Below are 14,065 nucleotides of genomic sequence, written 5' to 3' on the forward strand. Positions count from 1 at the left end.
ATCCCTTAACTCATTCCCTTGGACGTCTATAGGCGTTAACGGCAGTGAATGAGTTAAATATGTGCCAGAAATAATGATTTAAGGTCAAAGGTTGTTTCTGTTAGGCCTCATAGCAATGGTTATTACATGTGGAAAGCATGAATTGTCCTTTGTTAGGATCATAGAAGTGGTCAGTAATGCCGCCTAATTCGCAAGCTTATTTTCCTTGACTGTTCTTCTAACACTCACGATAACATTTTCAGCATACCGTAAGTGTCTGCCTCTCACCAAAGTGCTTCTTGTGTCAAGAGGTTTTGTTCCTAACAGCTCGTCACAGTTTTATCCGCATGGAGGTCTCACTGATTGGTCTTTGTTTTTTTTGAAGGTCCTGTGTGAGCTCTGAATTGGCTTCCAATCAAGGTAAAGTGCTTTGAATATAACAAATTCTTTATGGAACTTGGTTGTTTTTCCTGACTTGAAATATGTGTCAATTGGGTTTATAACCGTGTGATCCGGCCCACCGTATATAGTCGGGAGCAAATAGGAACTGAGGACAGAACTAGTGACTGACCTCACTGTTGAGTCTGAAACAGGTGTGAGTGGCACAGCTGCACGAACAAACAGTCTGAAGGATATGTGACATGACATCATGCAACAAATATTTTCTGTGATTGACAGTTGCTCTCTCTGTTGCCTTTTTGAGTCACTATACAAAAAGATGTGTGTGTGTGTGAGAGGACCACTATGGTAGAAGGTGTAATTTGCACTCATTGTAGGTTCAAAAAATAAAATGTTCTCACTTTTTGTGTAGCTGATGAAGAGAAGCTCGATGAACGGGCCAAGCTGAGCGTAGCGGCCAAGCGCTCTCTCTTCAGGGTGAGCTTCACGTTCTCTCCGTGACCTTTCCCGTCTTTGACATTTCATGCACATGCGTGCGACTTTTATGCGAGTGAGCCCAACTTTAAGCTCGGCGTACGTGCTCTTAATCAAAAACAGTTTTTTTTTACTTTCTGGCTCACTGTGTTGCACTTAACAACCTGTAAAAATGGATTTGTTTTCACTGCATTCTTTGGATCAGTGTGTTGCAATAGAACAAGCATTCCCTTCTGCATGAGTGTGAAATTGGCCTCAAGCATTTTCTGTAGTCTCTGGACTCTTATTTCCAAACACTTGCTATCGTTGTCGTCTAACCGTTGCCAATTCACTCACGGTGTCTCTTTGCAGGCGCACATTTTCCGTATAAAATATCATAACAATTCGTTGACACGCCTATTCTAATTATCAGGAACTGGAGAAAAACATCGGGTCTGGCAAACCCCGCTCGAGGAATGCTGCAGTGGACCGAAGGCTGAGGCGGACACAGGATCGGTCCAGAACTCAGCCAGTCACCACTGAGGAGGTGGTCATCGCCACCACGTGAGTCATCCACTACCTCTGTCACGAGTTAGTATCTTTGGAAGTATCATGGTAATATAAAATTAGTTTGCATTCCAACATTTCATTTGTAAGACCCGTCCATGCATTTTCAAATGAAATGTAGAGTTGTGTGGACTGACAAGCAACATTATGAACTCCTCTCCCATCAACACTTCTGATTTCTGTTTTCTCTGTTAATGTGTGTTGTATACACTGTGTGTCCGTGTCCTGGACTACTATAGCGCCCCCACTCATGTGCCACAGACCGTTCACACGGCTGTAGCACGCGTCTCTAGCCCCACCCTTGTTTGCAGCGCCCTCGCTCCGAGCAGGTACCCCCGGACGTGCGTGTGCGACATAATTCGCACCCGACTGACTCTGTGATTAATCTTCATTAATTGCTTGAAAAAAATAAATAAAATCCTGGCATGATTTTTAGGTCCTGTCTAATTTACGTAGTGACTGATGTGTTTGAGTCTGGAATAGTCGGCGCATGAAGAGTGCATTTTCTTCGATTGCGTGACCACAGCTAAGTATTTCCTTTCTGTTTCCTGCGCCTCATCCTCCCCGCAGTCTGCAGGCATCATCGCATCACAACGCCACCGCCCGCGAGCAGGCGCCAGACGCTCAGCGAACACCGCCTGAGCAAGAGCCTCAGAACTGCAAGCAGGTCGCACCAATGGATGAGAAATCCCAGGCCCAGGAGGAGCCTGACCTCTGCACGCTCAGCCTGGCGGAGAAGATGGCGCTGTTTAACCGGCTGGCTCAACCGCCAACTAGAGTGACTCGGGTCAGGGGGGACACGCGCCAGCGCAGGAGCAACGCTCGCTATCAGACACAACCTATCACTCTTGGTGACATGGAGAAGGTAGGGCAAGAACACTTTCTGCATCTGCTGACATCGTTAAATAATCTATTATATTATTGAAAAAAAAAAAATCTTAAGAAAATACTATATGATATAATAACATGAAATAATATACATTTTTTAATGTTTGTATAAAAGCTACAATTCCTGAATAGTAGCTATTTTATTTTATAGTCATAAATCACTATGTATGACTGTATGCGTCAACTTTGCAAAAATAACCACAAAATTGTTCCGTTCCAGCGAAAAATAAATTTCACAATCATGGCAAATGGCAAATGAACTCAAGCATGAAGGCAGTTGACTATCATTTCAATATTCACTCAATTAAGGCATACATTAAAGTTCCAGAAACTGGCAAAAGGAAATTAGAACCAAAAAAAAAAAGAATTTTTAAAACATGGCTTTTTAAATGAATTTGTAATTGGTCCACACCTCTCACATGAAAAAAAGTAAACCAGTAAAATCCCCCTTTTTTTATGTTAGCCAAAGAATTGTGCGTATTTCCACTCAGGAGTCTTCAGACGTAGACAGCCAGGATGAACAGGAGCAATGTGAGAAGCCGGTAGAACTCCACCAAGTAAGCTTGCCCTCCCTCCTCAGGGAGGCGTGCACTTGCTTGCGACAATATCGACCAAGCGCTCGTGTGGAGGGCCAATTCTCAGAAATGACCGCACATTTCTGTTGGCACATCACGTGGCTTGTGTGATCACGATTTCATCTTTGCATGGCCAAGCGTCTGATTTCGTCCTGACTCAATATCATCATTATGCCGTGTCAGCCAAGTGTCACTGCAATTCGATTTTTAAATAGTAAACCGTTTTAGGTCTACTTCCTGGAGCACGATGCATTGCGTGTAGGTTGTAGCTGGCATGTGATTGTGCATTGTGATCTTGGGCCGCCCTTTGATGGACAGGAAGTACATCGAGCCAGTCAGTCCGTGATGAGTCAGCATGTTTCTCCGTAATTTGATGAGGCAATGTTTGTGTACAGCGTCGCTTCTATGACTAATTTTCATGCTTTACATTTGTCTTTCTTTTTGTAGCTTCAGAATGATGCAGGTTCTCAGTTTGAAAACCTCCCTTCATCCAGAGGAGGAACACTATCCACTGACCACGCAGGAGACATCCACGTCACTCGAGCGGCAGTTGAAGCCAACCCTCCCAGCGCCCCTGGTCCGAGACCCCACGACCCCGTTGGCCACCAAACTCAGCCTTATCGAGCCTCGCGACATGCAGAGGAAGAAACAGAGCAGGCAGGGGGGAAGAGGAAGCTCCCCTCTCCCGAGAGAGAAGTCAGGCAGGCGACGCCGCCTCACCCCCACGTTGGAAGAGAGAGAAGGGAGGAAGAGGAGGAGCAGTGGCGATCTAGAGGGAGGTTGGATGAAACCATGCTGAACTCAGACCATCACATGTTGATAGAGAGGCAGGAACAAAAAAAGGAGGAAGGGGACCATGCAGCCTTCCGGAGGAGAAGAACATTTAGTGAAGGTGAGGACTAAAGATTTTGATTTCATTTGGTTATTTATGTAATGTGTGCTCTTCAAAATATTCTTTTCCAGTATATTAGATATCGTCATTAATAAATATAGTTTTTAGTAAAGGACAAAAAGTCATTATTGATCCTATTGCTGTGTTTGTCCACAACAGAGTTGCCCGAGCCCACTTTTGTGAGATCCAGACTTGCATCCGGTTCATCGAGGGGCGGCGTGTGCCAGCCTCCCGAGGCGGACGCGTACCCCGACGACGGGGAACTTCGAGTCGGCACGTTGCAATCTGAACCGCAGGACGATCTGTGTGACGCGATGACAGCCAAACACATGTCCATCAAACAGAGGTCAGCCTGTGAAAGATAGAAATATATATTTTTTTTACAATTTATCTTTTTCACTTTATTAATGCTGCTTCAAAATTGTGGATTACGTCACCACTACATTTGAGCAAAGGGAAAATGGAGTCAATCACAGACTGGTATTGATTGTGTCACAAGAATTATGTAAGCTGGGCTAGGTCACATTTTCACACTAACCAGACAATCCATATTGACTGGTGACATTATGTAACCACGGACAATTTGGATTTTACTGGATATGAAATCCGATTGGTTGTCACACATCTATTTGTGTGGATTTCATTCTTTTCAAACTAAATATTCACAACAAATTTTTTCTCAGCTTTAATTTTGGCTCTGTGAAATAAAAGTAGCTTGGCGCTGTCAAAGTTCCTTATCATTTGCTCATTTGAGCAATTTCGACAAAGAATCGCTTTGTCTGGATTCAAAATTTCCCTCAAATGAACTGCAAGACAAATTCCCCCTCCTCGTGCATCATTTAGGGTGGCTTTGCTGAAGAAGAGCGGCGAGGACGACTGGAGGAACAGGATCAATAAGAAGCAGGATGCAGTGAAGGTTGCCGTGGACGACCAGAACGCTCACCTGTGGGAGGTGGAGCAGAACTTCATGAAGAAGGTAACCAGATGAGTCAATCGTTCGCGTGTGCTTTTTTTTTTTTGTGGCTTCTCATGTCACAACAACAAAATATGGAACATAATTTATTACTAAACAGTTGTGAGCTTTCTTCATCCTTCCATGCATGTCCCAAAATTCTGGATGAGCAATATAATATAGCTAAACAAAGAGGTTTGTGTATGTTTTTCTCTCTCTTTTTTTTTTTTTTTCCCTCTTCCCTACAGTCGTCTCACTTTGCTTTAACTTTTGCTAGCTGCATTTATTCCAGCCATGGAAACATAAAAGTGTGACATCTGAGTTAGTTTCACATTTTTGCTCTGTTTTGGCATTTATTTTTATTTTGGCAGAAGAACTAAAAAAGCTCTACATATTTTATCTGTATGTTTTATATCCACTATTCTGTTTTGTCCGTCCTCGTTTCTTTCCACTGACACATGTAAATCTTGATTCTCTCTTTCTCTGCTTATTTGTTGTGTTGAAAAAGAAAATAAAGCCGCCGTTACATTTTGCATGTGGTATGTGCGTTTATGTTGGCATGCTGGGTATCTATGTTGGGGGTACGAGTACACAAACCTCTGTGTTTAGTTTCCTTTCCAACATCTACAAAACCTCATCTGTTTATGCTCTCCTTATCGGAGCGTGTTCAACTCCTCTCCACGCTGACACACTTCTCTGTTTTTTTTTTTTTTTTTTGCTGTTTGTGCTGGCAGTCACAGGTCAGACATGCTGTGATTGGAATGTTTTACCATGTATGTAACAAAGAGCTATCATTGACAGAAACTGAGGTGAAGGTTTGAGAAGATTTCGAAATGTTGTGGGGAATTAAAAAAAAAAAAAAAGGCATCACTTGTTTTTCCACAATTTTCTAGAACATGGGTTTCATCAAAATTTTCACATTTGTTTTCAATTTGACTTTATGAGCTCCTCTTACATATAATCAATGAAGTAAATTCCAAACCTTTTCCTGCGGCTGCTTGTCTAGGGCGATGAGGAACTGATGATCGATGATCTTGCAGTGTCTGACCAACTTTGGGTAAGACTGCAAAATGGTGTGCATCAATTTGAACTAATCTACAATTTGCGCTTGTAACTTTTACCAGCTTTCCTTTAGACGTATTTGTCCGAGTAGTTGTTTGAGTTTGGTGTTGCTTTGGTGCTGGTCTTGTTTGCTACTTTTTGGAATATTGTGACATGTGCTTTATATTCAACCTGAATTTCTGCCTGATTAACAAGATTGTGGAAAGTTAGGTGTAGTTAGCACAGTGTAGTAGCTACATATGTTTTTTTATGTAATGCAGAATATCAAATCATTATATGAATATGGTGTGAAAAAATTTAAAGCACTGTAAACTTTGCCTCCTTGCCTTAAGTCTTAATGTGATAAGAAATAATTTATACTTGTGATCCTCTTAAATTATACTCAAACTGCCTGAAGGTCTGGACTGCACTTAATTTGACTCATGACGCTGAATAACATTTTTCAAGTTTGAAGGGTTTTGATGATATCTGGCTTATAGAATAACAAATCCCTTCTTTCATTCTCCAGCCAGATAAATCTGGATCCTAAAAATAAATGACATGCTAGTGATGGTTAAATTGAATTATTTAGCATGGAAACTGTTTGAGCAGATATGACCTGCTAATTTATTTCCTTTTATCATTGATGTGGCCAACAATGTGAATTAATTTTCATTTGTCTGTGGGGTGACTTGAAATGGTTTAAGGTGGCTCCTTCATGTTTTTCTCTCCATGGCTAATATCAGCTCTCCTTTTTTTTTTTTTCCATAAATCTATTCCCGACCACCCAATGATATATAATTTTACTCCACATGTGTATAATTTGACCAATCACCCCCAAAACAATTTGTTTGGAGTCATCATTCACTCTTCTTCCTCAAACTGTCTCACTTTCTTCATCCCTTCTCCTGGTTGTGCTGGCTGTGAAGGTCCCCAAATCTTCCAGACCCATGCAGGTAGATCAGAGGTACCCCTGGAGACGGAAGGTGAAAAAAAAAAAAAAAGGGTTTTGCCCCTTTTTCTTTTCACGCAGTGGCAGAATTAAGTACACAAGGCTCCAAAACTCCTCCCAGGCGCAATGATTGACAGATATTTTTGCTTTCACCTCTTTGCTCACTGTGACAAGTATAGAAAATGAAGTTGACCGAAAAGTGCTTGCTTGGCTCTTTTGTGTGCTGTGAAATAATCTGAATTGAAATATGGCACAAAATCCACCTCGCTCTCATTGGAACCACAAAAGAGGTTAGCTTGAATTTATTTCCTCCCCCACTCTTTCTCTACCAGAGAATCACCGAGGCCGCGATGGAGTCACAGAGGATCGAGGCCCAGATGTCCATCCAGGAGAGGAAAGAGCAGATCGAAGCTCAAGAGGAAGCCTGGAAGTCCAAAGGCCACGGAGCTGCCAACGATTCCACCCAATTTACTGTGGCTGCACGCATGGCCAAAAAAGGTCGGAAGAGAATTTCTGCCTGGCAGAGACAACATGAATTTAACAATGGATATTTCATGTGTTTTAAATTTTGGCTAATTTTGCTTTTGTATGTTCCTGCATCAGGGTTGGCGTCCCCTTCTCCTTTGCAATCATCATCGTCCAAAGCCAAGAACAGCAGCCCTGCCATTTCCAAACCACAAGATGGTCAGTTGTTTTTCTCCTCCAAATAATTTGTCACCTCACCACACCATCTTTGTCATAATGTGTTCCATCTGACGGATGAAATCATGACCAATTTTGAGTTTGTCGTGCTAATATTAATCCCTCAAGGGTGAATTCAATCTACACGATGCTGTTTTTTTATTTTTTTATTATTTCTAACAGATGTGGAGGAGATGGATGATGTGGAAGTTTTTTTTTTTTTTCCCAGTTTTTGTCATTTTACCAGTTTGCTAGAAAATTATTGGCAGAATAATAGATTTGTCATTGTTTCTTTTTTTATTTTTTTTTTAAACTGTTTGGACATTTGGATGGCTTATCTGATATTCATTGTTGAGAGTCAACATGTGCAACAGAGTGAGTGACTGCCGGTATGCGAGCTAAATAGAACACGGCTCATATTTATGATTCTAACAGCTGTGTCCATGTTGTTGTGTGCAGAGATCAAGGCAATACCGGATCTCAACCTGGAGTCAGACAGGAAACTGGAAAAGCTGGAGTCATTCCTCGGCAAGCTCAATAGTAAAGGTCAGCCTGCTGCACGCAAGTTGTCAGGTTGATTGAAAAATGTTTAAAATATTTAACTATTGCAGCGCTGCCCGAGGCTACCGTCACGGTAACGGAGAAGAAGATAAAAGAAGTCATGACCCTGGACGATGAGGATTTTTCCAAATTCTATCGCCAAGTGGAGGAACCGCTGAGCATCACGAACAAGGTGGAGCTGGCGGATGATTTTGATGCCATTTTCGGGCCGCAGGTTCCGACGTAAGTGTGTCACCGTTGGACATCATCCATAATGAGTTTCCCGTGAGAAACTCATCTGACCTCTCTTTAGGCTGATGTCAGACATGGTGCAGCATAAACGAGCGGTGCGCCCCACGCGTAACGTTCAAGCGTCGAAGAACCCGCTGAAGATGCTCGCTGCCAGAGAGGACATCAGACACGAATACACTGAGCAGCGCCTCAACGTTGGCTTGTTGGAGAGCAGGAGGATGAAGGCGGAGAAAAGTAAAGAGAGTGAAATATAGTGTGTGACATCATTAGGCCCCTTTTGTAATTTCTCTCAACAGCAATAAATCAATTTTGAGTTTTTTATATTTCACTAAACCAGACAGAAATGTGAGCAGTTTGTATCATTTAGGGGTCGTAGGTCACGATTTATGTTTGTATGTTGTATCTATGACTTACTAAATCAGCTTCTGTGTGGTTGCCATCGCAGTGAACATGAACTCTAATTTATCCGACGTGGCCCTGGCTGGTCTTGCCAGCACCGAGAACTTCAGCAACGTGAACTTGCGCAGTGTCAACATCACTGAGCAGATGTCCAACAATAGCGCCGTGCCTTACAAGAAATTGATGCTCTTGCAGGTCAAAGGTCAGTCTCATATTATTCGCTCTTGACAGACAACAAATTTGCTTAAATGGGCATTACCAATTTAAACAAATAGGTGTTTTATATTATTTATAAATGTATGCATTATATAAATAAATTATAATAGGTCCTATGTGTGACACATAACACTGATTGTACCTGAATGGATCTTCTGATCAATTTATTTGTAACCCAAGGTCGGCGACATATTCAGACCAGGCTAGTGGAGCCAAGGGTGTCGTCGCTGAACAGCGGCGACTGTTTCCTCCTCATCACTCCTCATCACTGCTTCATCTGGATGGGAGAGTTTGCGAACGTCATTGAGAAGAATAAGGTGAAGCCGGATTTTGATTCAAGCATTGCAATGGTCTTGCACTTCCCATTTACTGAATTGTAGCAGGATTTCAATGACAAGTAATAATGACTACAATAAAATTACTACTGTTTTTCTCAGGCTGCAGAGTTGGGCAACTTCATCCAAAGCAAGCGAGATCTGGGTTGTCGCGCTGATAGTGTCCAGGTCATCGAGGAAGGTGTCAATAGTCACAGTCAAGCTGCCAAGGAGTTCTGGAAGATCCTGGGAGGCCTCGCCACTTACCAGTGTAAGAGCTCAAATGCAAAGCTCTTTTGTAGAAGCACACGCATCATCTCGCAAATTTTCTTATCTTTGGATTTGTAGCAGCGGGAACACCGGATGAAGATGAGCTTTACGAAGGTGCCATCGTGGAAACCAACTGTATTTACCGTCTAATTGACAACAAGCTGGTGCCAGATGACGATTTTTGGGCCAAGATACCCCGTTGTTCCTTACTCAAACCAAAGGAGGTTAGAAATTTACTGCACAAGTAAAAGCAAATATTTGTTGTATTAATGTTGGCTTGTCTGCACAGGTTCTGGTTTTTGACTTTGGTAGCGAGATGTACATTTGGCACGGGAAGGAAGTGACGCTGGCTCAGAGGAAGGTGGCCTTCCAGCTGGCCAAACACCTGTGGAACGGAACATTTGACTACACAAACTGTGACATCAACCCCCTCGATCCCGGAGAATGCAACCCACTCATTCCAAAGTACGGCAACACACGTAGTACAACTTTGACGCAGAAAGCAACAACTTTGGTGTGTTGTAGGAAAGGCCAGGGTCGTCCTGATTGGGCAGTGTTTGGAAGACTGACCCATCACAATGAAACCACGTTGTTCAAAGAGAAGTTCTTAGACTGGAGCGAGTCCAGGAAAGCACCCAGCCCCACCAAAACCGGCAACAACCACAGTACTGATCGCAAGGTATCAGGAAGTTCAACATAAAAGTAGAGCTATCATTATGGCGTCTGCTCACTTCTCCAATGCTCTGCTCCAGGATCAGCCCACCTCTGACCAGCCCCGTGCCTACGACGCCGCCTTAATGTTGCCGCTCCATCAGGCGCCCGTCTGCACCGTCGTGGACGGCTTGAATGTGGGGCGGGGCTATGGATTGGTGGAAGTGGACGATTGGCGCTGTTATGAGATCAGCACCATTGGCGTGGAGGTGTGGCACATCCTGGAGTTCGACTACAGCCGACTGCCACGCCAAAGCATCGGACAGTTCCATGAGGGTGACACATATGTGGTGAAGTGGAAGTTCATGGTCAGCACTGCAGGTCAGTAGACCACCCCCCCTCCAAACACACACATCACTTAAAGATATTGACTTCCTGCTTGTCCTCCTCTTAGTTTGGAAGCGGCAAAACCCCGAGCAGGTGAAGACGACGGGGCCCGGCAAAGAGAAATGCTGCTACTTTTTCTGGCAAGGTCGCAACTCCACTGTCAGCGAGAAAGGAACGTCGGCACTCATGACTGTCGAGTTGGATGAGGAGCGAGGAGCACAGGTTGGAAAAAACAAATAGTTTCCTTGTTTAATCTTTTTTCTGCAGTTCGAGTTAAACAACTGTGGACTTTCCCCATCTAGATTCAAGTCCAGCAGGGAAAAGAACCTCCGTGTTTCCTGCAGTGCTTCACAGGAAGGATGATCGTCCATGCAGGGAAGAGAGAAGAGGAGGAAGAAAACTCACAAAGTAAATTTCACAATATTAAGTACAGCTGTAATTAGATCCACTAAAAAAAAAAAAAAATGTACCAAACTGGCACAGCTACATGAGAAAATATTAGAGAAAAAACAAAAATGATTGGAAACCTTTCCTCCCAGATGACTGGCGACTATACTGTGTGCGAGGAGAAGTGGAGGCAGAGAGCCATCTAGTGGAGGTTGTGTGCCACTGCAGTAGCCTGCGCTCTCGGGTCTCCATGGTACTGCTGAGCGTCAGCCAGTCCCTCATCTACCTCTGGCACGGCTGCAAGTCGCAAGCACACACACGGGAGGTGGCACATACCGCCGCCAGCAGAATCAAAGAACAGTGAGTGAGAATGGAACCAAAGAAATGAATCTTTTTTTTTCCCAACCATTATTCCAACTGCTTTGCTTTTTTTGCTTAGTTGTCCTCTGGAAGCAGGACTTCACAGCAGCAGCAAGGTGACCATACGGGAATGCGAGGAGGGAGCAGAACCGCAAGGATTTTGGGAGGCCCTCGGCAGGAGAGACAGGAAAGCTTACGACTGCATGCTGCAAGGTGGGTCATCTAGTCATTTATTACAACAAAAAAAAGTCAGGAGAATGCCGAAAGACCTGAATTAAAAAACACTGAAATATATTTCAAATTTGATTTGACCTCTGCTCCTCAGATCCTGGCAGGTTCAACTTCACACCTCGTCTGTACCAGCTAAGCAGCAGTTCGGGGGATTTTGTAGCTGTTGAGTTTCACTACCCTGCCAGAGACAACAAGCAAGTCAACTCCATGCCTTTCCTACAAGAGGACCTTTATTCCGCCTCCCAACCAGGTACACAATTATATGCATGTGTGGAATCATTTTTTTTCTTTCATCTGTGTCTTCCAAAATTAATTGTCATGTCTCCTCCACCTCAGCTTTGTTCCTGGTGGACAACCACCATGAAGTCTACCTGTGGCAAGGTTGGTGGCCTCAGGACAGTGAAAGTACCGGCTCCGCCCGAATCCGCTGGGACTCGGACAGGAAGTGCGCAATGGAGACGGTGCTTCAGTACTGCCGAGGTAGCGCTCGTCCACTTCCTACGTTTTATTTACTATTACTAACAATAAATGATCAGTTTTAAATAATAAAGCACTTAGTCACCCTCTGCTGCTATTTCATTCTGCCACTCTTAGAAAAGAATCCAAAAAAGGCCCCGAAAGCGTATCTGATCCACGCCGGCCTGGAGCCGCTCACCTTCACCAATATGTTCCCCAGCTGGGAGCACCGGGAGGACGTCGCTGAGATCACCGAGCGGGTGTGTGGATGAAATGATTATCTCATCATGGCGCCGCTATCTGATACGGGCCTGTGCAAACACACGCACGTGCACGCCACTATTTCACAGAACACAGCTTAGCCCATGTGGAAAGCATTATCAGGATTGATTTTGCTAATTCGGTTCATTAGACACTATTGGATGCTTTTCGCTTTTTTGGCATTAAAACGTGTGTGTTGATATTGTCAGGAAGCCGAGGTGTGTAACCAGATTATTCTGGTGGAGGATGTGTTAGCCAGACTATGTCAGACCGCATACCCTCTGGAAGATCTCCTGGCTCGGCCGCTGCCTGAGGGCGTTGACCCCCTGCGGTTGGAAGTCTACCTCACAGATGAGGACTTTGAGGTATGGAAAATGTCTCTAAAGTATTCTCTTTAGAAAAATAATGACTAGAAAAAAGAAGTTAAATAGTCTCAGTCGGGTTGCAGTTACTTATCAAAGCCACAAGAGAGCAGCAAAAAAAGCAATGCGAGCGAATCAAAGTAATGAAAGGAGTTTTATTTTTGTGTCGTTTCCGAGTTTACCTTCAATGGCTTCTTCAGGAGACAAATCCATCAAAAAAGGAGACAAACTTGAGTTTGTGGTCTATTTCTGTTGTGGATGAATACGTCGTCGGGAATGATGATGGATGGCATCATCGAGTGTTTCCTCCCACTTTGGACGATTCATTTTGTGAATATGATGACTCTCCTGTTACTCTCTATTGATTCTTTACATTTCTCCCCCCATCAGTCATCCATCTTCCATGCTTCGCTGTGACTTTATTTTTCATTCCACATTGCCATCCTGCCTCCATCCCCATCCTTTCTTAATGTATCTATTGTTCATTCCGCTCTCCAGGGCGTGGGGGCTTATGGAAAGGTGAGTGGTCGGAGATAAGCATGGATGGAGCATCCTCACTCAACTTTTTTTTTTCTCCCCACAAACTAAAATATCCATTTTGTTTAGCATGGTAACTCTGGCGTGGACACCAAACTGACTTGGACATACACTAATCATCAAATGTTAGGAGATGCATGAGCGTTTCTTCTGCATTGTTCTTTTTATTCCGATGCTAGTTTTTGTGCAATTGTTCCCACAGAGAGGCTTGGAGATGACCCGGGAGGAGTACGATAGTATGCCTGCATGGAAGCAGGTGAACTTGAAGAAAACCAAAGGACTTTTCTAAACGGAGCAGTTATATATGTGAGTCATTGCCGTTTTGTTTTTCCGGGTCGAGAAGCTCAGGGGCTGCCTTTCCTGACTCGACCCTCGACTGATTAAAACGAGAGGTGGCCCAGCTTCGTGTTTATTTTTGTTCTTCCATTTCCATTGTAAAATAAAACGGCACCTGTGTGTCTAAGAGGGCTATTTTAAAGTGTCCATGCATGTACATATTATTTAGCATAAACAGCTCTTTGTTAAAATAATTTATATTTATATTCAAGTAGGACGAAACAAAGCCAATTAAAATTTGCCATAGCAAACTATTGTCATGTATTTAATAGATTTTGTAATCCTCTGTTGCTGTACAGATACGATATGATATACTTAACAATTAAAGTAATGCAACTTTTGTTATGATGCCTCATTTAATGAATTACCAGTTTGAAGTCATGAAATGTATTTGATTTATAAAAAGCTACACTGTAGTGCCTTGTTTTTTTTGTGTACAGTTTATATACAAATCAGTCTTCCTTTTGAGGACTTTTTGTGACAAAGTGAAATAAAGCCTGGATGTTGGAATGTCAGATCACGGGTCATGTTTGAATCACTCATGTTTTGTGTGTTGTAACTGGAGAAAATAGACTAAATCAAGTTGGGGACTTAATGTATTGTATTGTGTATTTTTTTGACTAACCAATAGGTGGCAGCATAGTATCACTTGTTGGTTGTTATTTTTATATGTTTTATTTATGCTTCCACTATACTTGTGGAGAAAAAGTTACTTAGTCGAGGAGGA

The 14,065-nt window shown here is 43.1% G+C and overlaps 1 protein-coding gene across 13 annotated transcripts in view; it reads left to right on the forward strand.

Moving 5' to 3' along the window:
- Positions 1-13,853, forward strand: part of svila (supervillin a) — a 29,893-nt gene extending 16,040 nt beyond the window's left edge. For 6 of the 13 annotated variants that reach the window (XM_088363708.1, XM_088363709.1, XM_088363699.1 and 3 more), the window contains 32 exons: positions 365-399; positions 791-855; positions 1,265-1,395; positions 1,638-1,727; positions 1,969-2,263; positions 2,778-2,843; positions 3,309-3,753; positions 3,913-4,099; positions 4,597-4,729; positions 5,712-5,762; positions 7,031-7,196; positions 7,302-7,382; positions 7,839-7,925; positions 7,991-8,162; positions 8,233-8,405; positions 8,617-8,772; positions 8,967-9,103; positions 9,224-9,371; positions 9,449-9,594; positions 9,660-9,835; positions 9,896-10,049; positions 10,123-10,402; positions 10,476-10,630; positions 10,711-10,816; positions 10,948-11,155; positions 11,235-11,368; positions 11,481-11,636; positions 11,723-11,866; positions 11,981-12,102; positions 12,313-12,468; positions 12,964-12,984; positions 13,205-13,853. In XM_088363708.1, coding sequence (XP_088219834.1) covers positions 365-399; positions 791-855; positions 1,265-1,395; positions 1,638-1,727; positions 1,969-2,263; positions 2,778-2,843; positions 3,309-3,753; positions 3,913-4,099; positions 4,597-4,729; positions 5,712-5,762; positions 7,031-7,196; positions 7,302-7,382; positions 7,839-7,925; positions 7,991-8,162; positions 8,233-8,405; positions 8,617-8,772; positions 8,967-9,103; positions 9,224-9,371; positions 9,449-9,594; positions 9,660-9,835; positions 9,896-10,049; positions 10,123-10,402; positions 10,476-10,630; positions 10,711-10,816; positions 10,948-11,155; positions 11,235-11,368; positions 11,481-11,636; positions 11,723-11,866; positions 11,981-12,102; positions 12,313-12,468; positions 12,964-12,984; positions 13,205-13,291 — 4,663 coding nt within the window. In that variant the 3' untranslated portion in view covers positions 13,292-13,853. The remainder of the gene's footprint in view (positions 1-364; positions 400-790; positions 856-1,264; positions 1,396-1,637; positions 1,728-1,968; positions 2,264-2,777; positions 2,844-3,308; positions 3,754-3,912; positions 4,100-4,596; positions 4,730-5,711; positions 5,763-7,030; positions 7,197-7,301; positions 7,383-7,838; positions 7,926-7,990; positions 8,163-8,232; positions 8,406-8,616; positions 8,773-8,966; positions 9,104-9,223; positions 9,372-9,448; positions 9,595-9,659; positions 9,836-9,895; positions 10,050-10,122; positions 10,403-10,475; positions 10,631-10,710; positions 10,817-10,947; positions 11,156-11,234; positions 11,369-11,480; positions 11,637-11,722; positions 11,867-11,980; positions 12,103-12,312; positions 12,469-12,963; positions 12,985-13,204) is intronic. The other 7 variants (XM_088363711.1, XM_088363700.1, XM_088363701.1 and 4 more) reach the window with 6 other exon arrangements.
- Positions 13,854-14,065: the final 212 nt, after the last annotated feature.

Source organism: Syngnathus floridae, chromosome 20 (assembly GCF_059516105.1).
Source record: "Syngnathus floridae isolate MCC-2025c chromosome 20, RoL_Sflo_1.0, whole genome shotgun sequence".
NCBI classification, from domain to species: domain Eukaryota; kingdom Metazoa; phylum Chordata; class Actinopteri; order Syngnathiformes; family Syngnathidae; genus Syngnathus; species Syngnathus floridae.